The 26336-nt window shown below is 52.2% G+C and overlaps 1 protein-coding gene across 3 annotated transcripts in view; it reads left to right on the top strand.

Moving 5' to 3' along the window:
- Nucleotides 1-26336, top strand: part of VAV1 (vav guanine nucleotide exchange factor 1) — a 68328-nt gene that overhangs the window by 19047 nt on the left and 22945 nt on the right. For all 3 annotated transcript variants that reach the window (XM_077838717.1, XM_077838716.1, XM_077838715.1), the window contains exons 3-15: nucleotides 9927-9985; nucleotides 11018-11083; nucleotides 12942-13050; nucleotides 13560-13652; nucleotides 15240-15308; nucleotides 16280-16383; nucleotides 16942-17041; nucleotides 18089-18184; nucleotides 18826-18894; nucleotides 21174-21260; nucleotides 22326-22411; nucleotides 23899-24031; nucleotides 24843-24952. In XM_077838717.1, the coding sequence (XP_077694843.1) occupies nucleotides 9927-9985; nucleotides 11018-11083; nucleotides 12942-13050; nucleotides 13560-13652; nucleotides 15240-15308; nucleotides 16280-16383; nucleotides 16942-17041; nucleotides 18089-18184; nucleotides 18826-18894; nucleotides 21174-21260; nucleotides 22326-22411; nucleotides 23899-24031; nucleotides 24843-24952 (1181 nt within the window). The remainder of the gene's footprint in view (nucleotides 1-9926; nucleotides 9986-11017; nucleotides 11084-12941; nucleotides 13051-13559; nucleotides 13653-15239; nucleotides 15309-16279; nucleotides 16384-16941; nucleotides 17042-18088; nucleotides 18185-18825; nucleotides 18895-21173; nucleotides 21261-22325; nucleotides 22412-23898; nucleotides 24032-24842; nucleotides 24953-26336) is intronic.

Here is a 26336-nt window from a genome sequence, read left to right as displayed (position 1 = left end):
GGTTAGTGTTTTTGTTGTGTGGTGTGTGGTTGCTGGTGAGTATTTGCTTCAGGTTGGGGGGCTGTCTGTAAGCAAGGACTGGGCTGTCTCCCAAGATCTGTGAGAGATCTGTGTGTTTAGCGTGCCATAGTGAGACCCATTGCCCCAATCTTGCCTCTCCCCCCTCCACCCACACCAGAGAAGTGGAACCTCTTTTTGGTTTTTTCAGTTTCTTTTTACACCTGAGGTTTCTCAAATAGTTTCAGAAAGAGTCAGAGTCCTCCCAAACCCAGCTCCCCTGCCCCCTAACCCCAGCCTCAATGAGTCACTGCTAGCATTTAGCAAGTGCTGTAATGAGTGGTTGACAAGCTGTGAACCGATTTGGTGAAAAATATCAACATGTCAACATGGATCGAAACAGACCCATTTGCACAAAAATATTTGTGAATTTTTGTGGGTGACTTTTGTGTGTGAAAATGTGAAACGTTGGTGGAAATGTTAGCGACCAATTGTGCGTTAATGGTGAAAATTGTCATGAAAATATTAGTGAAAATTTTCTTGGAAACTTTAGTGGTTTTGGGGAAAAATACACACAGATTTTGGGGAAAATATTAATGAAAATCTTCAAGAAATACTAGTGAGTTAGGGGGACAATATTTGGGGGGGAAAAAGGGGGAAAGTGAAAATATTGATGAATTTGGGGGTGAAAATTTTAGTGACATTTTTACCAAAATTGTCATTAACGTTTTTTTTCAAAATAATTGTCCAACATTTTATTGCATTTTTTTCCTCTACTGAAAAATTTCATATTAAAATGGTAAACGAAAGATCTGAAAAAGAACCCCTAATGGAGCATTATTATTGTTTTTAAATCTCGTGATGTGTAAGCCAATCTGGCTCCCGATTTTTGAATGCTTGGGGCTGGCCATAATGAATTTATCGTTGCAGCCAAGGCCATTGCAAGGCTGGGACTTTCAGGCTGAGCCTTCAAGGAGAGCCACTTGCCTCCTAAAGCAGTATGGTCTAGTGGCTAGAGCAGTGGACTAACCCTCACAAGAAGTGGGTTCTATTCCTGACTCTGTGAGACCTTGAAGACGCGACAAATTGCTCTGTGCCTCAGTTTCCCCAACTGTAAAATGGGGTTAATGGCTCACTGTTGTAAAGTGCTTTGATTATGTATCTGTTGGACAATAAATCTTCTCCCTTTAGGGCAAGGGGTCTCACAACAACTCTCATTGGTGGGTGCACTGACACTTTCCCCCTAAAATACTTAATTAACTGTAGGAAAAACAGTTCACTATGCACAGATTCACACCCAGATCACTGTAATTTATATTTCTAGGGATTTTTGGCAGACTGAATAACAAAAATAATGCCTTTCCCCCTCCGCCCCCTCATCCGGGGCTTAATGAATCCTGGGGCTTGCTGTGAAAAGTGGCATTAGCATAGTTCAGGTTTCAGAGGAGCAGCCGTTAGTCTGCATCCTCAAAAAGAACAGGAGGACTTGTGGCACCTTAGAGACGAACAAATTTATTTGAGCATAAGCTTTCGTGAGCTACAGCTCACTTCATCGGATGCATTCAGTGGAAAATACAGTGGAGAGATTTATATACACAGAGAACATGAAACAATGGGTGTTACCATACACACTGTAATGAGAGTGATCAGGTAAGGTGAGCTATTACCAGCAGGAGAGCGCGGGGGCGGGGGGGGGAATCTTTTGTAGTGATAATCAAGGTGGGCCATTTCCAGCAGTTGACAAGAACGTCTGAGGAAGGGTCGGGGCGGGGGGGGGGAGGGGAAATAAACATGGGGAAATAGTTTTACTTTGTGTAATGACCCATCCACTCCCAGGCTTTATTCAAGCCTAAGTCAATTGTATCCAGTTTGCAAATTAATTCCAATTCAGCAGTCTCCCCTTGGAGTCTGTTTTTGAAATTTTTTTGTTGAAGAATTGCCACTTTTATGTCTGTAATCGTGTGACCAGAGAGATTGAAGTGTTTTCCGACTGGTTTTTGAATGTTATAATTCTTGATGTCTGATTTGTGTCCATTTATTCTTTTACGTAGAGACTGTCCAGTTTGGCCAACGTACATGGCAGAGGGGCATTGCTGGCAGTTGATGGCATATATCACATTGGTAGATGTGCAGGTGAACGAGCCTCTGATAGTGTGGCTAATGTGATTAGGTCCTATGATGGTGTCCCTTGAATAGATATGTGGGCACAGTTGGCAACGGGCTTTGTTGCAAGGATAGGTTCCTGTGTTAGTGTTTTTGTTGTGTGGTGTGTGGTTGCTGGTGAGTATTTGCTTCAGGTTGGGGGGCTGTCTGTAAGCAAGGACTGGCCTGTCTCCCAAGATCTGTGAGAGTGATGGGTCGTCCTTCAGGATAGGTTGTAGATCCTTGATGATGCGTTGGAGAGGTTTTAGTTGGGGGCTGAACGTGATGGCTAGTGGCGTTCTGTTATTTTCTTTGTTGGGCCTGTCCTGTAGTAGGTGACTTCTGGGAACTCTTTGGCTCTGTCAATCTGTTTCTTCACTTCAGCAGGTGAGTATTGTAGTTGTAAGAACGCTTGATAGAGATCTTGTAGGTGTTTGTCTCTGTCTGAGGGGTTGGAGCAAATGCAGTTGTATCGTAGAGCTTGGCTGTAGACAATGGATCATGTGGTGTGGTCTGGATGAAAGCTGGAGGCATGTAGGCAGTCATAGCAGTCAGTAGGTTTCCAGTAGAATCCCCGATAATGTCACGGCAAACCTGGTGGCTGAACTTTGTGACTTTGTCCTCACCCATGACTATTTCACATTTGGGGACAATGTATACCTTCAAATCAGTGGCACTGCTATGGGTATCCGCATGGCCCCACAGTATGCCAACATTTGTATGGCCGACTTAGAACAACGCTTCCTCAGCGCTCGTCCCCTAACGCCCCTACTCTACTTGCGCTATATTGATGACATCTTCATCATCTGGACCCATGGAAAAGAAGCCCTTGAGGAATTCCACCATGATTTCAACAATTTCCATCCCACCATCAACCTCAGCCTGGACCAGTCCACACAAGAGATCCACTTCCTGGACACTACAGTGCTAATAAGCAATGGTCACATAAACACCACCCTATACCACTCTCCTGCTGGTAATAGCTCACCTTACCTGATCACTCTCGTTACAGTGTGTATGGTAACACCCATTGTTTCATATTCTCTGTGTATATAAATCTCCCCACTGTATTTTCCACTGAATGCATCCGATGAAGTGAGCTGTAGCTCGCGAAAGCTTATGCTCTAATAAATTTATTCATCTCTAAGGTGCCACAAGTCCTCCTTTTCTATTTGTGTATTTGTTAATGTCACAGCACAGTTAATAGCTACCTGGGAGGCTATGAAAAGCGATAAGTGATGTTAACAAACATACAAGTATCACTTTTCACAGGTAGCTAGTAAGTCTGCTGTGAAAAGGGATACTTGCATGTTTGCTAATATCACTTTTCTCAGCAAGCCCCAGGACCCATTAAGCCCTGGACTGGGGGGATGAGGGAGCTGAAAGGGGAGGCAGCGGGGGCCCAGGGCAATGCGGGGGATGGATGCGAGGCCAGGAAGGTAGCAGGGTCTGGGGGGGGAGGAGTGATGAGCCCCACTGTTGTGTGGCCAGAGTCAGGACCCAGTGTCTGCTGCCATGTGACTAGGGCCAGGGCCCAGTGCCCGCAGCCAGAACCTGGAGCTGGGGACAGGAACCGCGTGGCCGGAGCCAGGGATTGGAGCTTGCTGCTGTGCGGCTGGAGTCTGGGACTAGAGCCAGGGGCCAGCGCCTGCCGCCACCCAGCTGGAACCAGGGGCCGGAGGCTGAAGCCCGGCAACTGGAAGCCAGGGCCGCGTGGCCAGAGCCAGGGGGCTCAGAACCCGCTGCCCCGCGGTCAGAGCCCGGGGCTGCATTGCCAGGATCTTGGAGTCCCACCACTGGAACCCGTCGCCCAAACCCCCTCCCTCCAACGTGGGTTAAGAACTCACCTTGCTCCTGCAGCGTTGTTCCCACCTGTCTCCAGAGTCGGGGCGGGGCGGCGCATCCAGGAGCAACAAAGGTGGGGGGGGGGTTGCAATGCTTTGCCCCCCCATCACCGCCCAGGAGGCCGCCTCACATAAAGCCCCTGGTGGCCACATGCAGCCATGGTGGCCGCGTTTGAGAAACGTAAACAAACCGGCCCTGCCCGTCAGGGGCTTTCCCTGCACAAGTGGCTGAACAAGTTTGGGAACCACTGCTTTAGGGAGTGTCAACCTTTCCCCAAGAAAAGTTGACTTGCTAGCCCTCCTGATCCCACTGGGTATGTCTACACTGCACAGGAAGCCCAGGTCTATGGGATCCAGGCTTGTGGACTCAGTGTTTCCCAGCCCGAGCTTGACTGTCCACACTGCATCGTAAGCCAGTTGCTAGACTCAGCTCGCACTGCACGACACAGGCTTTCCGACTCGGATCTGTGGCTTGAGCTGCATCCACACAGTAAAATGACAGGGCTTGGACACAAGTCACCGCAGGACTTGGGCTCTGACCCAGTCCCCTAAAAGGGGTCTAGATGTGGAGTGCTTGCTGACCCGGGACAGACTGATTTGCGCATAGACGAAAGGGGGGCTTGGGCTCAAACCTGAATCAGACCCCAGGCTTGGGGTACGTCTACACTGTGATTATAAAACCCCGGGCAGCAAGTCTCAGAGCCTGGCCCAGCTGACTCGGGCTTGTGGGGCTTGGGCGGCGGGGCTAGAAATAGCAGTGTAGACACTCAGGCTGGACCCGGGGTTCTGAGACCCGCCCCCAACCCGAGCTCAAATAACTACACTGTAATTTGCCAGCCCTGCAATCCCGAGTCAACTGACCTGGACCAGCCTCGGCCGTGCCATGGGTCTATGACTGCAGTTTAAACATGACAGAATGTACAGTGTAGACAACATACCCACAGATCCAGAAGAAAAATACCGTCTATTAAAGGGCTCTTTAATCAATTGAAGAAAGGATCAGCAAGAACCAGCAGCTGGAAGGGAAAAGCCAGACTCATTCAAATTAGAAACTAGGCACCAATTTTAAACAGTGAGGGGGTGGGAATCATTGACAGAAACTCCCCAGGGAAGTGGTGGATTCTCCATCTCTTGAGGTCTTCAAATACGGAAGTGGTTGGGCTCAAGACACGGTGACGGGGTGAAATTCTCCTGCCTGAGCTCTACGGGAGCTTCGATTGGATGCTTGAATGGTCTCATCTGGTCCCAAAATCTGCGGATCTGCGAAGGCCGCGTTCTCACTGCACGTGAGACGCGCCTGCTGTGTCTCTGAGGCTCTGGTGCTGCAGCCCGTGTGTGGTTTTTCTTTTAGATTTCGCATCCTGTCGAGGTTGGGCTGCTCGCTCAGTTTCTGTTCTGCTGGGGCGTGGAAGAGGAGCTGGGGCCGGCAGCTTTCTCTGGCTTTCACAGAGCTGAATGGTTGGGTGCGGGTGTCACGTACTGGCTGCGTGCTACGATGCTGCTGTACGTCATGGGGGACGAAGGCTTCACAGCGACAGGGGTGGAGGCTCAAACTTCAGAGCTGAGACTCGGGGACGGGGTGGTGCAATGGTTAGAGCACTTGCTGCCCAGCTGGGTGCAAGGCCCTGCTTTGCTACAGGCTTCCAGTGTGACCTTGGGCAGATCTCTCTGTGCATCTGCTCCCCTAGCTATCAGATGGGGATCACAGCACTGCCTTACCGCTCTGGATGGTGTGAGGATTCATACAGATTAAAGAGAGTCAGGTGCTCCCATATTGTGATATTTGGGGCCATAAAGGTCTGATAGTATGAGGCAGTGTGGTCTAGTGGTTAGACCATTGAACTGGGAGACCTCTGTTCTAGTGCTAGCTTTGCCGGTGACTGTGGGCAAATCATGTTGCCTCCCCATGACTCAGTTTTCCCCTCTGTAAAATGGGGATAACAAACCTGGCTTCCTTTGCAAAGAGCTTTGAGATGAAAAGCGCTAGATGATACTATTATTGCTATAGGTCATCCTCTGACACCAGTGCAATGGCGGAAATGCCATTTCCTGTTGGCAGTATAGGGCCTATGACACACACACACACACACACAGAGTTGACCCAGTTCTGATTCCATCCAGGAAGGGGTTGGGGTGCACGTGCAATCAGCGTGTGTTATGTGTCCCCCGTTCTGTGCCTGAGCCACAGAGACAGTGGGTTGGTTAGAGCTGCAATGAAGCTGCTTGTGGAGCGGAAGCTGGAGAGACTCATGCTGAAAGCTGTGGAGATCCCCTGGTTCAGTGTCTCCTGGGCTGCCTACTCAGCAAGCTGTCTCCTATTTGCCTGGCATTTCCAACTATGGATGGATGGTCTCCTTACCGATGTGCCACGGTCTGGCATTTGTTAGTTTTGGAGTAATAGCTGCTTCTGGGTTCTCTCCCCAGCTTTGAGAGGGGAGTGTAGTGTTTAGAACAGGGTGGGCTAGGAGTCAGGACTCCTGGGTTCTAAATCCAGTTCTGGGAGGGGAGTGGCATCTAGTGGTTAGAGCAGGGTGCCTGGGAGCAGGGTGCCTGGATTCTATTCCCATTTTTGCCACTGACTCACTGCACGACTTTAAGCACATCGCTTCCTCGCCCCCACCTCCTGTGCCTCAGTTTTCCCCTTTATACTATACAGCTTCTCTGTGTGACCTTGGGCAAATCTCTGTGCCTCAATTCCCATCTGTACAATGGGCACAACAGCCCTGCTCTGCCATCCAGGGGTGTTGTGAGAGTAAATGCAGTAAAGATTGTGAGGTGCTCGGACATGTCAGGGGTGGGGGACAGATAAGCACCTAGGGAAGAGAACTAGTAGTTTACTGGGCTTTGGGGAAATAACATAGGAACTGCCAGACTGAAAAAGTTCTTTGGGGCAGGGACTGTCTCTTTTGTCTATGTTTGTACAGCACCTAGCTCAATTAGCACCTGCTCTATGACTGGGGTTTCTAGCACTACCATAATACACCTAATAAATAATGTACAGTGCCTAGCACAATGGGGTCCTGGTGCAGAAATGGGGTTTCTAGCACTGCCATAATAAACCTAATAAATAACAATAATAGTCAGACTCAGAATCCATCTAGTCCCCTATTCTGCCTTAGACAGTGGCCAGCACCACATGCTGCAGAGACTCAGGTGGGATAATCTCCCCTCAGGAAAATCTTCTCTTAACCCCCAATAGTGAGGGGTTGTTTTGTGCCCTCATGCGTTTTTCTCTCTTCTAAAACATTTAACATTTGCTGGTCTAACTCTGGATCTCCTTGTTGTCCAGGTAAACAGCCAATTCCCCTTTGAATCTTGGCGAATTCTTGGCCATGGCAGTGTCCTGTGGCAATGAGTTCCACCGGCTAATCACCCGTGTTGTGGAAAAAGCACTTCCTTTGCCACTGTTCAATTTCATTCAAAGGGGCCACTTGTGCCGGTAGCCCAACAGGGCAACTAAAAGCTCCCCCTCTGTTTTCTCTAGTTGTCAGACTTGATCAAATTTGTCCCTTCTGGTTTTATAATCTATGAATTCCTTATTCTGTATCCGTATATTTGTCTCCTGTTCGCTTCAATCTCTCTTCATAGGAGAGTTCTTCCAGGCTCCTGATCATTCCCGTCGCCCGTCTCTGAAGCCCCCCATCCATGCACTAGGCTTCATGGTCAGTGCTAGTAAATCCACCTCCCTGCTGCCTCTCAGTGACTTTTGTGACAGTGACACCCTCCCCAGAGCTGTCTCCCATGAACTCTGCTGAGCAGGGAAAAGGGAAAGGCTCCCCCGGTACGCCCGAGAGCATGCCAAATAGTCTTGGCCAAGGAGGAAGTGGAGAGTTTTGTGCTTCCTCCCAGACAGGCCAGTCTGAGGTGACATAACCTGCACCGCAGATCAAATGGCCCGAGATATCCCACAGAGCTTATCACTGCGTCTTTCTCCACCCTGCCCTGCCCCTTTTAAGAGGCTTTAAGGTGCCTGTGGACCATTGAGTGCCCAAACACACCCACACCCCCCTCGCCCCCTTTTGGCCTTGACTGGAGTAGGGTGCCACCTTTCTAATGGCTGGTAGCCGGACCCCCAAGGCCCCGCCTCTTTCCACAAAGCCCCGCCCTGCTCCACCTCTCCCCCCCTTCAAAATGCAGGACCTCAGGGCTTGTCAAATGGCACCCGGACACAAGCTGAAACCTGGACTGTCCGGTTGGCAGCCCTAGATTGGAGTCACTTGGGGCTTTGGCTCATGAGGCAGCCATCTTGGAGAGCCACCCAGAGCCACGGAGCGAGTTAGGCCCTACTGTACGCACCCCCAAAAACTCACTTCCCTTGCTCCCCAGCCAGCCCCGACGCTCCAGCTCTGTCTTAGGGAAGAAGGCAGGAGGTCAGCGCCACAACCTTTGCCTAGCAGGATCAGCGCGCTGGGCACTGTCTGCAGGGCTGCCATGTCACGCTGCGGCCCAGCGACATCGTTCTGGGTCTGGAATAGTCCCTTAGTGTCACCTCGGTGTTGCTGGATCGAGCCGAGAATTATTATTTATCGTGTTTATGGCCGTGCCTGGGAGCCCCAGTCTCGGACCGAGACCCTTGTCAAATGCCCCAGAGTTTGGGGACAAGGTCGGGAGCATTTCCTGCCACTGAACTGCTGGGTGACCTTGGGCACGTTGCTTCCCCCCTCGGGTCTCTGTTTCCCCACCTACCCTTTGTCTATTTAGATTATAAACTCTTCAGGGCAGGGACTGTCTCTTACTGTGTCTGTGCAATGGCCAGCACAATGGGGCCCTGATCTCAGTTAGGGTCTGTGCAGCGCCCGGCACAACGGGGTCCTGATCTCGGTCAGGGTCTGTGCAGCGCCCAGAACAATGGGGCCCTGATCTTGGGGCGGAGGCGGGGGGTCTGTGCAGTGCCCAGAACAATGTGGGGTGGGGGGGGGCTGATCTCACTTAGGGATCTGTAGGTGCTACTGTAACACGAATAAATAATAACAATAATAAATAACAGTTCTTGAGAAGTGAGTGGGTGTCCCCACCTGGCCTCTGAGTAGCTCCCGTGTTGGTTTTGTGGTGCTTTCCCCATCACAGCAGCAAGGGGCACTCTGGAAGCAGGAGTTTCACATAGATTTATATTGCCCCTTTCAATCCAAAGATCCCAAAGTGCTTAAAATCATGTGTACAGAAGAAGCCCAAGAATGTGAATGTCTTGGGTTAGTGGGGAGCACCCAAAGCCCCCAGATAATTGGTGTGCTGTTTGTAGCGATATATGGTGCTTGAAAGAAGATCTGTGTCCAGGAGGGTTCTCCTTATCTGTTTGCAGAGACAGCTGCTGGGCAGCTTCTGTTCTGTGTTGCAGTCCAGGTGCCGGGTGTTACAAAGGGGCTTTGTGTGTGAGAGACCCTGCGTCTCTGAGAACGTTCATCTCACTTTCATGGAGACTTTACATTGGTTCTTTCTTGCTTTCCGGAATAAAAGCTCCCTGGACAGAGACATTCCTGGTTTTTTCTTTTTGTACTTTGGGAAAGCCTCACATTTGGGGATTGAGGTCAGCTGGCCCAGCAGGCTTTGGGGCTGCGAAAATCCTGGGAAGATCCCCAGCCTGCTGCTCATTTTAACCCAGGGCATGGAAACCCCTCGGGTTTAGCACCAAGGGGCCATATTTGCAAGCGTGCTGAGCATTCAGCAGCTCCCCTGGCAGTGGGAGTTTCCATTGCGCTCAATGGGTGGTTTCAGAGTAGCAGCCGTATTAGTCTGTATCCGTAAAAAGAAAAGGAGTACTTGTGGCACCTTAGAGACTAAGAAATTTATTAGAGCATCTCACAGGGCAACGCTGCATTCCCAGAGCCTCGGGGAGTTCCAATCCGGGTTCTGTGGGTCCAATCCACCCTCGCTACAGTTCTGTTGCCATCCCTGCAATTGTCCATCTTGTCCCCTGATGTAGCACGCCCCTCTCTCCCCTCACAGGTGATCGAGACCTTGTCGATTCTCTCATGGACTCAGATAGCTCAATCCAAAGGGATCATGTAAGTATGGATGGTGACGCACCTCGGCTAAGTGCTACAGCAAGGAATTTGAATATGCATGAGAGGGGTGGCTTCATTTCTCTTTGGAATGTGCTGGTGGATGGGAAAATCAGCCTGGTAGTTCATTAATATCACCTGGCCTCTCCTTGCTGGGAAGGATCCTAGTTTATGGTCCAAATCAGGCAGCCTACATGGGTCTAGAATCCACGAGCCAGGTATCCAGAGTCCTGCACTGGGTGATATCGAGGGTAGGAATTTTCCAGCAAATCATTTTTTCATCCGAAATGCTGATTCGTTGACACCAAAACTGGCCGTGAAAGAGGGACAGGTTGGCCAAATTCTTCCTGACTCTGAAGAAAGTTTTGAGATGGTCAGAATGTGTCGTTTGGACATTTTCAAAATGGAAAAATTCCGGTTCTCCAGTTGGAAACAACTTTTCATTGGGAGATTGAAGCTAATCAGATGGGTAAAAAAAGAAAAGGATTTAAAAAAAAGAGAATAAATTGGCCAGTCTGAACAAAACTGGGGTTGAAAAGATTGAAATGAAACATTTCAGTGCACCAGAAATGAAAAAAAAAAAATTAGTTTTCTCAATGCGGGACTAGTTTCAAGATTGCAGCCTTTTGCCCCCAATTCATTATGGAAAAAATTTTCAACTCTTATTCGCAGGACGGGAAAACCTTTCCCCACCAAACCCTATCTGAGGGCCTAGTCCTACCTCCTAGACCTTCCCCTCAATTAGAAGTTATCAGCTGTGGTGGTCATGTGGTTAGTAAATGGCCACCTTGGTTGACTGTGACATCTGTCCAACTTTGCCCACGGACAGTCTCTTGAGTGACCCCTTCTGGCTGATCAGCTCCATGAGAGGGGCAGGGATGCAGGCAGCCCTGTGCCGCTGGGACATGGGGGCAGCCAGGGTAAAACTGAGGGCAGAAAAGGCCAGAGAGACGAACCCTCCTGGAGAGGAGACGGTCGCGAACGAGGCTTGCCCGCGTTATAACCTGATCATGAGCTGGCTCCGTCCTCTTTCAGCCCCTTCCCCACCGAGGACAGCGTCGCGGACAACGACATTTACGGCGACCTTTCGGATCAGATTGAGTAAGTGCCCCCTGCGTCTCCACCAAAAGCCATAGGGCGTGACCTGGAGAGAGCACTGGCTTGGCAGTCGAAAGGGTCCTGTTCCCTGCTTTTCCACTGGGCGAATCTGCCTCTGTAAAATGGAGGCCACGCTCTTGACTTTGTCTTGCCTGTTTATTCTGCAAAATCTTCGGGGCGGGGACTCTCTCATTACGCGTCTGTGCAGTGCCCCCCCATTGCAGTCTGTGCAGTGCCCCCCCATTAGTTAATATGTAATGAAAAAGGTGCTGGGACTCAAGTCATTTTTTTAGATTCATAACAGATGCGGCAAGCCCGGAGGTGCCGGGGCTCTGAAGTGCCCAGCCTAGAGGTGCCGGGGCGACTCACTACCAAGCCCGGAGGTGCCGGGGCTCTGCACTGCCAAGCACTGGCCCAGCACGGGGGGGCCCCGAACTTGGTTGGGGTCTGTGGAGCGCCTGGAACAATGAGGGCCCTGATCTCACTTGGAGTCTGTGAGGTGTCTGGCACAACGGGGGCCCCCGTCTTTCTGGGGAGTCTGTGCAGTGCCTGAGACAACAGGCCCTGATCTCAGTTGGGGTCTGTGCAGCGCCTGGCAAAATGGGGGCCCTGATCTCAGTGCATGCAGAGGGTTGCCAACTTTCTAATAGCACAAAACCGAACACCCTTGCCTTGCCCCTTCCCCAAGGCCCTGCCCCTTCTCTGAGGGCCTGCCCTCGCTCACTCCATCCCCCCTCCCTCTGTTGCTTGCTCTCCCGCACCCTCACTCGCTCCTTTTCACCAGGCTGGGGCAGGGGGTTGGGGTGTGGGAGGGGGTGAGGGCTTCGGCTGAGGGTCCAGCCAGGGTCGAGGGCTTCAGAGTGTGGGATGGGGCTCCAGGCTGAGACAGGGGGTTGGGGTGTGGGACGGGGGATGGGCTGGGGGCTGAGGGTGTGGGCTCCAGGGTGAGGCCAGAAATGAGGGGTTCAGGGTGCAGGAGGGGGCTTCGGGCTAGGGTGCAGGAGGAGGTGTAGACTCTGGCTGGGAGTGTGGGCTTTGGGGTGGGGCCAGGGATGAGGGGTTTGGGGTGCGGGAGGGGGCTCTGAGCCGGGGCAGTGGGTTGAAGTGCGGGAGGGGGTGCGGGGTGCAGGCTCCAGGAGGAAGTTTGGGTGCAGGAGGGGGCTCGGGGCTGGGGCAGGGGATTGGGGTGTGGGAGGGGGTAAGGGGTGCGGGCTTCAGGTGGTGCTCACCTCAGGTGACTCCCAGAAGTGGCTACATGTCCCTCGGCTCCTAGGTGGAGGTGCGGCCAGGCGGCTTTGTGCACTGCCCCCGTCCACCGCAGGTGCTGCTCCCACAGCTCCCATTGGCCGCAGTTCCCGGCCAACGGGAGCTGAGGAGCTGGCACTCGGGGGGGGGCACCACACAGAGCCCCCCTGGCAGACCCTATGTCTAGGGACCATAGGGACATGCGCGAAGCAAGGTAAGAAGCCTGCCAGCCCTGCCAACCGGACCTTTAATGGTCCGGTCAGTGGTGCTGACCTGAGCTGCCAGGGTCCCTTTTTGACCAGGTGTTCTGGTCAAAATCCGGACATCTGGCAACCCTAGCAACACCTGGCACAATGGGGGCCCTGATCTCCATCCAGGTCTGTGCGGCACCTGGAACAATGGGGCCCTGATCTCAGTTGGGGTCTGTACAGATATTAATCATTGGGTGCTGAGGAACCCTTGGGGGAGCTCATCACTTCTGAGAATCAGACTACTTATTTAGGTGCCTAAATATTGAATTTTGGCCTGTGAGTTGGAACGTCTGGACTGTTCTGCAAGATAAGGGGTCAGACCCGGTGCAGGGCACTGAGCTTCCTTCTCGCTCTCAACTCCCCAGTGACACGGTGGAGGAAGATGACGACCTGTACGACTGCGTGGAGAATGAGGAGGCAGAGGGAGATGAAATCTACGAAGACCTGATGAGGTCGGAGCCGGTTGTCATGCCAGTAAGTAACAGGAAGGGTACGTTTCTGAGTCCCTGCTGCTGGAGTGGGATGTACCCCGAAGGTGGCTCGAGGTATTCAGCATGTGGAGATATTCTAGGACTCCTGGGTTTCATTCTCTGGGGAGGGGAATGTGAGCTAGTGGTCAAACCAAGGGCTGGGAGTCAGGACTTCTGGGTTCTGTTCCCAGCTCTGGTAGAGGAGTAGGATGTAGAGGTTAGAGGAGGAGGAGGGGATGGCAGTCAGGACTCCTGGGTTCCATTCCCAGCTCTGGAAGGGGAGTGGAGCCTAGGGGGTAGAGCAGAGAGGAGTGGGAGTCAGCACTCCTGGGCTTTGTTCCCAGCTTGGGAAGAGAGCTGGAGTCTAGCGGTTAGAGTAGAGGGGGCTTTGAGTCTGGACCCCTGGGTTTGATTACGAGCTTGGGGAGGGCTGTGGGTCTCCAGCTGGGCATCTGGCCCCAGCGGTTAAGGTTACTGAATGGCAGGTATCTGCACTGTGTCTTCCTGCAACAGAAGATGACAGAGCTGGATAAGCGGAACTGCTGCCTTCAAGAAATCAGACAGACGGAGGAGAAATACACAGACACATTAGAATCAATCTACCAGGTATGGCAGGTGGGCGGCCCCCCAGTCCTGCCATCTCTGCTGGCCACTCGGCCCGCTGGGGGTGCAGACCGTTCCCCCTGTGACATAGTCAGAGGTATGGCTGGGATGATTTAGTTGGGGATTAGGTCCTGCTTTGAGCAGGGGGTTGGACGAGAACCTCCTGAGGTCCCTTCCAACCCTGATAGTCTATGATTCTATGATTTTATGACATGGTGAACAAGGGGCTCATCTCAGTTTGGCTTCCCCTGCCCCCTTAATGGGAGGGCTGTGTGGGCGGCAGGAGCTGGGGGGACACCCTTGAAAAGGCCAGGTTGGCATGAAAGAGGGTCAGAGCCCACGTGAGCAAAGGTCACCGTGATGCTACTTGAGGCAGTGACTGCAGAGTGTATAGCCCTTCCTAGCCCTTTAGTGACTGCACCATATGTAGCCGTGTAAAAGCATTCTACCACCTACAGCTCAAGCAACAGAACGACCAGCTTTTAGCTCCAGATGCTGCAGGTTCAGTCCCCAGAGACAACCTCCCCACCATGGGGGATGAGTCCGCTAGTTCTCACCGTACCTAAGGAGAAGAGGAGCTTTCCCCTAGAGCCGGTAGAAAAATGCCAGGGGTTCTGTAAAACATTTAATTGAGAACACAGTTTTCAGTGACCAATTTTGATTTTACATCAAAAACCTGAAATGTTTTTGATGAAAAAATGAAAAGAAACGAAACCACCTCCAAGAGATTTGGTCCAAAGCTGGACGTTTTTCAGTTTTCTGACCCAAAAAAGAAAAATCAAAAATGTTGGAGGAAGGCAGACGCTTTCCGTGAAAATGTCAACGCTCCAATTTTCCATCCAAAAAATTTCAACAGAAAAATTTGGACCAACCTTTAACTCCTGGATCACTTTAACCTTCAAGCATAGAGACATAGAATGATTCCAAGCCTACAAAGGCCCATGGTGATCATCTAGTCTGACCTCCTGAATGACACAGGCCAAAGAACTTCCTCAAAAATAATTCCTAGAGTAGATCTTTTACAAAAACATCCAATTTTGATTTAAAAAGTGATGGGAGAATCCACCACAACTCTTGGTCAATTGTTTCAATGGTTAATTACCCTCCCCGTTAAAAGTTTACGCCTTGTTTCCAGTCTGAATTTGTCTAGCTTCAACTTCCAGCCATTGGATCACGTTAGACCTTTCTCTGCTTGACAGAAGAGCTCGTTATCTAATATTTGTTTCCCATGTCAGTACTTATTGGCCATAATCACATCACCCCTTAACCTTCTCTTTGTTAAACTAAATGGATTGAGCTCACTTTAACTTTAGATTGAGCGAAGCTTTAACTCCTGGATTACTTTAACCTTCAACCTTTAGCGTACACATTTGACCTTGAACCCCTGAATCACAGAGGTGCATGTTTTACCCTCTCCAGGAAGGTGGTCCCTTTAAATGACAATGCTATTTCCTTTCCCACTACCCAATCTCGCTCCCTTGGGTATGTTCCATGAAAATCCAGCCAGGGTTTGTCTGTGGAATCTGGCCCCAAGCCGTGTGATTCAGACAGGTCTGCCCTGTTTGACAACTCCCCGTTGTGTGTTTGCAGCACTTTATGAAGCCCCTGCAGAGATTTCTAAAGCTGGAGGACATGGAGAACATTTTCATTAACATCGAGGTAAGTTACTCTCTTCTTCATGTACCTCTCCTGACGCAAACTGAGCTCCATCCTGGAAACCCGGGCTAAATACCACCCATCAATCCACCTTCCCTGTTTAGGGGACTGTGTGACTCAGAAGTTCAGTATGTGCTATATATCCCCACATTCTAGTGGCTGTTCCACAAAGTGTATAACAACCTGCTACTGCTAGCAGCTAATGGAGTTGCTCTTTTAGCTCAAAAGGCAGCAGCCTGTGCTGAAGGCCCTGGATCCAAATTTCATTGGCAATCCATGCAGGGGTAGTTATGAATGTCACACTGTCTCCTGCAGTAGGTCATGGGTAGGTTCCTAGAACTGAAAGGCTCTGGTAGAGGAGTGTGGCTTACTGGTTAGGGTGAGCCAGCTTAGTAGTCAGAACTCGTGGGTTCTATTCCTGGCTCTAGGAAGGAGTCTGGTCTAGGGGTTAGATCAAGAAGGATTGGTAGTCAGGACTCCTGGGTTCTATTCCTTGCTGTGGGTCTATTGGTTAGATCAAGATGGATTGTTTGTCAGGACTCCTGGATTCTCTTTCTGGTCCTGGATAGGAGTGAGGCCTGATTGTTACAACCAGGGGATCTCATTAACACAACTGGGGGGTCTGGCCCATTGACTTCAGTGGGGCCACACCCATTTGCACCCGCCGGGGATCTGGCCCTACTGATATTTTTGTTCTGTGTGTGTACAGCACCCAGTACAATGGGTTCCTGCTCTGTAAGTGAGGACTGGGCAAATTTCACATCAGCTGTTAGCCCAGGAAGCCCATGTCCTGGTGGGTTCCACAGTCTAATCTTGGGGTCTAGATCTAAGTCCGCCTCCCCTGGGCCTCCAGCATGAGACTTGTGGTGCACGTGATGTTTCTGTACAGCCCATAGCTGGTGACTGAGCTAGTTGTAGCAGGTTGAGTGGCTCTGAGCTGATTTCCCCCCACCTCCCCCACAACACGCTCTCAGGACCTCGTGAAGGTGCATCGATTCTTTTTGGATGACCTGAAGAACGTCCTGTCCTTCAGCAACGCCCAGAACCTCTACCAGGTCTTTATCAAGTACAAGGAAAGGTGAGGATTGTCTGGAAAGGTGATGGTGGGGAGAAGAACCCCTGGGAAGGGGTGGAGGAGCTTCCCCTAGTGGGGTCACTTGGGTATGCTCCATAGCCACATGTTCTTCCCCGTCCCCCTCGACCCAGACCCCCTTGCTGGGGGGAGGGTCGGTTCCCCTTTCTCCTTCCTGCCCTGAGAGCTCAGTGTCTAGAAGAATCCGTGGAGATGTCCCCTTCTGTCCACCCCCTCACCCCACTTCTGTATTCCCTGCCCACATGGCACCCCCCCAGCCGAGCAAGAAAACTAAGCCCACCTTGTGGGCGCTCTCGTCACACGTGGAGAGCAAAGGAGGGACAAGGGAGTCAGGGCACAGATGGTACCAGTGTTCCCCACTCTCCATTCCCACGATACGGGGCTCCCAGCACCTCTTTCCCGAGTTCCCACCTTTCTATTTCTCCCCTTGGCTATGAGTGGAGACGGAAAGAAGACAAGCCCAGGGTCCTTTCCAGACTAGGCCAGGGCCAGCTCTCCCTCCCCTCACCCGGCTCATGGCCATACTTCCTTTTGCCCTCCCAGGTTCCTGCTCTATGGCAGATACTGCAGTCAGGTGGAAGCAGCCAGCCGGTGTCTGGACCAAGTGGCTGGTGCCAGCATGGACGTGAGGATGAAGCTGGAGGTCAGGGCCATGGTTCTGAATCATCCTAGCCACTCTCCCCTCCCCATCCATCCTCTAACAACAGCCCCACCCCCCACATCCCTCCGTGCTAACGGGAACCCCCTAAGCAGGAATGGGCTGGGGACATCAGAGGACATGGCAGAGGTGCCAGGGTCAGGGGGTTCAGAGGGCACATCAGGAGGTGCCATGGGGTCAGGGGGGTTCAGAGGGCACAGCAGGAGGTGCCAGGTTTGGGAGGTTCAGATGGCACAGCAGGAGGTGCCATGGGGTCAGGGGGGTTCAGAGAGCACGGCAGGAGGTGCCAGGGTTGGGGGGTTCAGAGAACGTGGCAGGAGGTGCCATGGGGTTGGGGGGCTCAGAGAACATGGCAGGAGGTGCCATGGGGCCAGGGGGGTTCAGAGGGCATGGCAGGAGGTGCCAGGGTCAGGGGGTTCAGAGGGCACATCAGGAGGTGCCATGGGGTCAGGGGGGTTCAGAGGGCACAGCAGGAGGTGCCAAGTTTGGGAGGTTCAGATGGCACAGCAGGAGGTGCCATGGGGTCAGGGGGGTTCAGAGAGCACGGCAGGAGGTGCCAGGGTTGGGGGGTTCAGAGAACGTGGCAGGAGGTGCCATGGGGTTGGGGGGCTCAGAGAACATGGCAGGAGGTGCCATGGGGCCAGGGGGGTTCAGAGGGCATGGCAGGAGGTGCCAGGGTTGGGGGGTTCAGAGAATGTGGCAGGAGGTGCCAGGGTTGGGGGGTTCAGAGGGCATGGTAGGAGGTGCCATTGAGCCGGGGGGTTCAGAGGGCACGGCAGGAGGTGCCATGGGGTCGGGGGGCTCAGAGAACATGGCAGGAGGTGCCAGGGTCAGGGGGTTCAGAGGGCATGGCAGGAGGTGCCATGGGGTCACAGGGGTGGATGGGTTCCATAGTCCTGGCTCAGTCAGGAGCTAGCTGGGGCCCTATGGGTGTCCCATTGCATAGGACTGGCCCTAGTCTCTGTGGGACCTTCTGGCCAGCCCTCAGCACACTGGGCATTTCCCCCGCCAATGCCCCTTCTTGTCGTGCAGGAATGCTCCCAACGAGCCAACAATGGGCGCTTCACCCTGCGTGACCTGCTGATGGTGCCCATGCAACGGGTGCTGAAATACCATCTGCTTCTGCAGGTACAGACCCTTGGCGGGAAGCTGGGGGTGGGCACGAAAGGCCCTGGTCAAGGGGAGGTGGGGGTAGTCTGTGCAGAAGGGTCACAGGTTGGCAGTCAGGGTTCTATTTTCAGCTCAGGGAGTGGAGTGGGGTCTTGTGGGCTAAAGCAGGGGGTAGGCTGGGGATCAAGACTCCTGGGTTCTATTCCTGGCTGTGCCGTTGGCCTGCTGTGTGACCATAGGCAAGTCCTTTCCCCGCTCAGTGCCTCAGTTTCTCTCTATAAAATAGGCAGAACAATGACCACCATCAGAAAGAAAGCCCTATAGGTTTTCGGCATGGTATAATCCCCATCAGTGCCAGCTGGGTCTGGCCAGCTCTTCCATCGAAGCCTGGGGTCAGCTTCAGACTAGGAAGTCTGCTCTTTGGGGCAGGAGCCGTCTTTATGTTCTCTTTGAGGGGTCCTGAGCCATGACTGGGGCACCTAGGTGCTACCGTAATACCCCTAATAAATCACATACAGCGCCCAGCACTATATGGGTTCCTGGCTCTGCCCCACGATGCTTCGCTCTGGGGAGCTGGGGAACCCTGGAACCCTCTGCTGGAGGAGCCAGAAATGCCTTTGAGTCAGTCAAATCCATCCCGGTTAATTTCCTCTCTCCAGGAGCTGGTGAAACATACGGTGGAGCCGACAGAAAAGGAGAACTTGCGGCTGGCGCTGGATGCCATGCGGGTGAGGCCAGCTCTCCGTCTCTTGGGTGCCGCCAACTTTCGGGATGGTCGTGAGGGTCTCTCAGTGTTTTGGTCGCAAAACGCTCCGGGGCCTGGTGGGTGGGTGTGCGCATCCAGAGGGGCTTATGCTTGGGGGGTGAGGGTAGGAAAGTTCCTGTGTAAGGCTGGGTGGAATGGGGACTTTCCTCCCAGGGGAAATTCTGACACTGCAAGTACGGGGGAGGGAGAGGGGGATGGGGACCATCGCCCTGAGCCTGAAATTTTCCTGAGAATGGAAATGCTGAAAAATTTTGATTCGGAACATCTCAGTGACTCGAGGGCTTGTGGAGACATGGAAATGGACCGAAATAGCTCATTCTGGAATAATTACCTAATAACAAAATTCTAGGATAATTATTTTAAAATGGAGTAATAATAAAAAAATCGATTCCAGAATAATTATTTTATACCAATAAAATAAACATAGTAATGAAAATAATAATTATAAGTAGCTACTCTGGAATAATTATTAAATAAATAACATCATAGTAATAATTATAAATAGCTCTTCTGGAATAATGATAAAATATAATAATAACAACAATAATAATAATAAATAATAACTGTAATAATAATTAATAATAATTTCACTATTCCAGAATAGTTCTTTTGGTATAAGTCCCAGTGTGGATACTCTTATTCTGGAAGATGAATGCCTTTTCCAATTTAGCTTAATGCACTTTGGAAGTGGATTTATTCCGGAATAGCTACTTCTGAAAATGTTTAAGCGTAGACACACCTTAAATATAATATAATATAATATAATATAATATAATATAATATACAGGGGCACCAGAACGGGGGGGACCAGGGGGTCATGGCCCCCCACTTTTCACTGGCTGTAAGGGCAAGTGATGGGGGGGCGAAGAGGAGCGAGCAGGGGGCTGGGTCACTGCAGGGAAAAGGCAGTGTGGAAGCAGAGGATCTGGGGAAGAGGTGGGGGGGACGCCTTGGGGAGAAGGGGCAGTGTGGGGGCAGGGCTGGGGGGGGTGATGGGGCACAGGAGTGCGGGGCCACGGTTCGGGTGCCTATGGCCCCCCCACTTTTAGGGCACTTACCTCCGCCGCTCCTGAGGTAATATAATAAATTAATTAATAAGGCTTGGAAGTATTTGATTTTTATCGTAAATGTTGGTAAGCATTGATTTCACCGCACACACACAAACCAACAAAAATATTTCCACTGATGATAATCGACATTTAGAGGTAGGCAAAGTAAGAAGAATGCCGGTTGAGACCGTATTAGAGTCCAAATCCAGGGACTTAGACTTTTGAGTTAGGTGTGTTACAAGTGGACTAGCGCAGGGGTTCTCAAACTTTTTCTTTCTGAGGGCCCCTCAACATGCTAGAAAAATGCCGGGGCCCAGCCAGGGTGGGGTGGGGTGGGGGCTCCGGGCCCGGGACCCTGGGGCACAGCCGCAGTTTGACTTCTATTGGGGGGGGGGGCAGAGGGGGAAGGGCCGTCAGGGCTCGGGCCAGCTCTGCACAGCGGGGTCTGGGGAGGGAGCACCATCTCCACCCCCGTGACTCACCTCATTTTCACCATATTTTCACCATTTTCACCATATTTTCGACCAATAAAAATAGGGGGGAAAAATGCTTAAAACCCCTAAATTCGCGCAACTGTGAAAATTTAAATCTACAAAAATCGATTAAAAAAAATAAACGTTCGTAGTCTCAGTGAAAATTCAAAAAAATCTGCTCACCCTAAACAAATACACGAGAATAAACACTGTGTAAATACACTGCAGGAAATATCCGGTGACTACTTTGCGGTTGGTGCAATGGGCTGGGGAGTGGAGGAAGTGATGCCAAGTGCAGGGGCTCGTGAGGTGGGGAGGATGGTGCTGAGGGGAGTGGTGGGGGGGCTTGTGCTACTGTGGTGGGGGTTTGTGGGCGGGGGGGGCTGCAGAGTGGGGGGGTTTGTGGGGTGGGGAGGCTGGGGCCGGAGAGGGAGTGTGGGGGGCTGCTACTGGGGTGCTGGGCTGGGGCTATTCAGTACACCCCATTGGGTGGCGGCGGGGCAGAGCAGTAATGGAGGGGGTCTGGCGCCCCCTTTGCTAGCAAGGGATGTCACTCTGCCCCAAGGAAACCGCCCTTGTTTGATAGTCAGACATCAGACGGCCATTCCCCCCAGCAGAGAATGCCCTGGGGACCCTGAAGGGAAAACCCAGCCATGGATCACATCCCCAAGCACGGCTGGTGCTGACCAAGGGCTCGTTGTGTCCCCCCCATCCCTTAGGACCTGGCACAGTGCGTGAACGAGATCAAGAGAGACAACGAGACCCTGAAACAGATCACCAACTTCCAGCTCTCCATAGAGAAACTGGTGAGTCCCTGGGTCACACCTACTGTCACCTGGCCTGGCTGCCTTTGCTGCTTCCGTCGGTCTCTGTCTTTCTTTTTCCTTTCTTCCTTGTCTGTTTCTTTGTTCCTTCATTCATTCCTTCATTTTTCCTCTTTCATTTATTTATTCCTCCATTTATTTCTTCCTGCATTCATTCATTCATTCATTCTTCCTCCACCATGTTTCACGTTCGCTCCTTTATCTGTTCATTCCTTTATTCGTTCATTCTTCCTCTTTCAATCTTGCGTTCGTTCACTCCTGTATTTATTCACTCCTTTACTTGTTCATTCATTTTTCCTCTCTCAACCTTTTGTTCGCTCCTTTATTCATTTGTTCGGTCGATCATTCTTCCTCTTTTTCTTTTTTTTTTTGTTCTTTAATTCATTTTCTTTTAGTCATTTGTTCTTTTTTTCATTCATTCACCTGTTGGTTGGTTCTTTCATTCACTGATTCATTCGTTTCCCCTCTTTCATTCTTTTTCATTCATTTTCACTGGTTTACGCTTTTCTTTTCATTTTTTGTTGTTCTTTCATTCAGTTCTTTTCATTTGCGCGTTCTCTTTAATGAACTAATTATTTCAAACAAGTGCCATGAAATTATTTTTTCCCCAGCTGCCTGTGTCACTCTTCGCCTCTCCCCTGGAATACGTATATACAATACAAACCTGAGTGCATGTTATACACACTCAACAGCTTCCTGCTGGCTGGCCTTTGTTAGAGCTGCTCCTGTCTAGACCAGTTCCCTTTCCTGGCTCCTCCTGGTCGCTGTGGTATTTCCCAGCATTCTCGCTACCACCCTTTGTACAGCTCTAGGAACCTTGTGCAGCCTAATATGGCCTCCCATGGAGTGAACCCAGGACCAAGCACAGAGGTTTTCCCTCTGTAGCTATAAGAGTTGCTCCATCATCCAGTAGCAGTCGTAGACTCTTACCATCTTTGGGCCAGCCATTAGGGAGGTATATGGCATCTGTTCAGCCTGCTGGTTCCTTTTGTCTCAGACTGAATTCCTGTAAACGGGTTTGGTTTTCTGTCCCCCTTCTCCTTTTAGTCACGGTCCCTGGCTCAGTACGGGAGGCCGAAGATTGACGGGGAGCTAAAGGTCACCAGCACTGAGAAACGCTCCAAGACGGACAGGTGAGGGCAGGCAGAGAGCTGAGGTGTGCGGCTTTGAGTGGTGGCAGCGCGGCCTAGGGGACAGAGCACTGGACTGGAGACCTGGGTTCTACCGGCTCTGTCACCGGCCTGCTGGGTGACCGTGGGCATGTCGCTTAGGTGGGAGTGGGGGCTGAATCGACGGTGGAGGGCTTGTCCATGCAGCACAGATACGATCAATAAACCCCCGACGTGATGGAAGGTTTGCCATCTCCACTTAAGGTCCTACAAGTAGTTTACAAACTCTTTTACCTCCTTGAGTTGTGGGGCCAACTCCAGGGCTCATCCCATTGCTCTTAGGCTGCTGACTTTCAGCAGAAGGGACCACGATGCATCTGATCACATAACAAGTGTCTGGGACAGCGGTTCTCAGGCCATGGCCCTTGGCAGCCATCTCTGCGACCGACAGAGTGGGGCTCCAGCCCGCAAGATGCTAAGAGCTCTGGGCCCCCATTTAAGTACACATTGAGCTTTAAGTCACACTGTCTGCTCACGCACTTAGAATTCAGCGCATGCATCCGGCATCCACTCAGGAGCACGTCCTTTTCAGGAAGGGCACTTACACACATGTTTAAGTGCTGTCCTGAACTGGGGTTTTAGCACCAGCGTTTTCAAGGGATAGCATGTCTTAGTGCCATTCAAAATCTGGCCTTTCCTGGCAGGGTTGGTTGGGTTCTTTTCAATTTCAACAACAAAAACCAGCTTTTCATTGAAAACAAATGGGGTGGTGGGGAAATGCCCTTGCTGGACAAAATGATTCCTACAAAAATGAATGTTTTTTTCAGAAATCCTTTGTATCGACAATTTCAACTGGAAAACCAGATTTGGGTTGGTTGGGGTTTTTGGGCCACAGTTTTGGGGTGGGGGGACAGGAAATTTTGATAAAACCAAAATTGATTTTTTTTAAGGACACTTCCTGCAACTAAAACGAAATTAAAATAATTTGCTGTCTTGAACCGCCTCCCCTCTGCCTATTTCAAGAGCAAGCTCTGGGGCGGTAGGGGGATCTAGAGCAGATACGGTCCTTAATAGTGTCATCCTGAGGTCCAGAGAATAACAAAGGTTGGAGAACATCTTAGAGAAAAGCCAGAGAACAGCCAGCGTTTCTGTGCAGACAATCACCGGAGGGGTTCTCCTATCGCCACAGCTAATCCACTTCCCGAAGAGTCAGTAGCTGGGCTGATGGACGAATTCTCTCAGCAACCTAGTGCTGTCTGCACTGGGGTTTAGATCAGCTTAACTTCGTCGCTCAGGGGTGTGGATGTTTCACACCCCGGAGTGACATAGCTGGGTCGACGTAATTTTTGCATGTAGACCTGGCTTAAGTGTACGGCCTCCCAGGAGCAGGGCTCAAGTCTTGGGGCTCATATAAGCCAGATGTGCGTTCCTCCCGCCCCCGGCCTGTCAGTGGTTCATCTGTCCCAGGTTCTGTCTGCATCCTTCTCCGTGTTGGGGCCTGTTCCTTGCAGGTATGCCTTCCTTCTGGACCAAGCCCTGCTCATATGCAAGAGAAAAGGGGACTCCTACGAGATGAGGGATTTCATCGACCTCCATACTTACCAGATCCGGGATGACTCCTCAGGAGAAAAGGACAATAAGAAGGTAATGCTGCGTGATGTGTGTGTGTGTGTGAGCTGGAGCCTCTCCCACCCTGCTAACACAACATGTGTGCACTCCATCCTGCACATCCATACCCACACTTACTCAAAGCAGGTATTTCCCCCTAGTAGGGGGCAGCGACCACACACATACAGAGCCTGCACCATTTCCACACAGTCTTCGGCCCAAGGCATCTCCTTAGCTTGGCTGATCCCAGTATTTGGCCCTGTGCTAGCTCCTCTTCCCCCTGGCTCAACCCTTTTCTGTCCTGGGTTGGAGCTAATGAGACCTGCCAGTTCTGGCTGCCAGGGAGAGTCAGCAAAATAACTCCCATGCCTAGTCCCTCTGCTCTACCCCTGGGCACATTCCTCCCATCAGCCAGGAATAGAACCCAGTCATCCTAGCTGCCAGTCCCCCTGCTTCGACTACTGGGCACACTCTTCCCAACAGCCAGGAAAAGAACCCAGGAGTCCTGGCTTCCACGCACACCCTGCTCTAACTACTAGTCAACACTCCTTCCAAAAGCCAGTTGTAGAACCCTGGTAGTCCAACTCCTGCTTCCCTAGCTGTAATCACTAGACTTCTCTCCCCTTCCAAAGCTGGGAATAGACCCCAGGCATCCTGGCTCCCCACTCCCTTGCTCTAATTTCTAGTCCGCACTGCCCCTGTCTGCTGCTGGTGGGCGGGAGTGTGGTTTCACGTCTCTCTTTGAGTCCCCTTGTCTGATATGCAGTTACTGGGAAGGTGGGACCCCCCTCCACTGCCCATGAGTTCCAGGGGGACTGTTAAACATCCGTGCACTTGTCTTTTCCAGTGGACTCACATGTTCCACCTGATCTGTTGTTACGGGACCCAGGGTTACGAGCTCTTCTTCAAGACGCGAGAGCTGAAGAAGAAGTGGATGGAGCAGTTTGAAATGTCCATGTACGTCCCCCTCCCACACACCCTCACTCCCATCATTCCCCACTGAATCTCCCCAGATTCGGTGTCAAAAAACTGTCCCAGCCCTTCTCTGAAACTTCTCTGCCATGTCCTGCCCCCCTCTCCCCTCGGTTGGTTGTTGCTTGCTGGATTATTAGTGGTAAAGTGGCAGTGGCCAGAGGTTCTGATGAGGATCAGGGCCCTGTTGTGCCAGGTGCTGCATGGACACAGCAAGAAACGGTCCCTGCCCAGCTGCGATCAGGGCCCCGTTGTGCCAGGCGCTGCACACAAACAGCGAGAGACGGTCCCTGCCCCAGCTGCGATCAGGGCCCTGTTGTGCCAGGCGCTGCACAGACACAGCGAGAGACGGTCCCTGCCCCAGCTGCGATCAGGGCCACCATTGTGCCAGGCGCTGCACACACACAGCGAGAGACGGTCCCTGCCCCAGCTGAGATCAGGGCCCTGTTGTGCCAGGCGCTGCACACACACAGCGAGAGACGGTCCCTGCCCCAGCTGCGATCAGGGCCCTGTTGTGCCAGGCGCTGCACAGACACAGCGAGAGACGGTCCCTGCCCAGCTGCGATCAGGGCCCCGTTGTGCCAGGCGCTGCACACACACAGCGAGAGACGGTCCCTGCCCAGCTGCGATCAGGGCCCCGTTGTGCCAGGCGCTGCACACACACAGCGAGAGACGGTCCCTGCCCCAGCTGAGATCAGGGCCCCGTTGTGCCAGGCGCTGCACAGACACAGCGAGAGACGGTCCCTGCCCAGCTGCGATCAGGGCCCCGTTGTGCCAGGCGCTGCACACACACAGCGAGAGACGGTCCCTGCCCCAGCTGAGATCAGGGCCCCGTTGTGCCAGGCGCTGCACACACACAGCGAGAGACGGTCCCTGCCCAGCTGCGATCAGGGCCACCATTGTGCCAGGCGCTGCACACACACAGCGAGAGACGGTCCCTGCCCAGCTGCGATCAGGGCCACCATTGTGCCAGGCGCTGCACACACACAGCGAGAGACGGTCCCTGCCCCAGCTGAGATCAGGGTCCCATTGTGCCAGGCGCTGCACACATACAGCGAGAGACGGTCCCTGCCCCAGCTGCGATCAGGGTCCCATTGTGCCAGGCGCTGCACACACACAGCGAGAGACGGTCCCTGCCCCAGCTGCGATCAGGGCCCCGTTGTGCCAGGCGCTGCACAGACACAGCGAGAGACGGTCCCTGCCCCAGCTGCGATCAGGGTCCCATTGTGCCAGGCGCTGCACAGACACAGCGAGAGACGGTCCCTGCCCCAGCTGCGATCAGGGTCCCATTGTGCCAGGCGCTGCACAGACACATAGGGTAAATCTACGATCTGAACTGCGGCTGTAATTTCCAGCCCGAGCAGACATA

Source organism: Eretmochelys imbricata, chromosome 20, assembly GCF_965152235.1.
Source record: "Eretmochelys imbricata isolate rEreImb1 chromosome 20, rEreImb1.hap1, whole genome shotgun sequence".
NCBI classification, from domain to species: domain Eukaryota; kingdom Metazoa; phylum Chordata; order Testudines; family Cheloniidae; genus Eretmochelys; species Eretmochelys imbricata.
The sequence above is the reverse complement of the archived record's forward strand: the minus strand, read 5'-3'. Positions and strand labels throughout refer to the sequence as shown.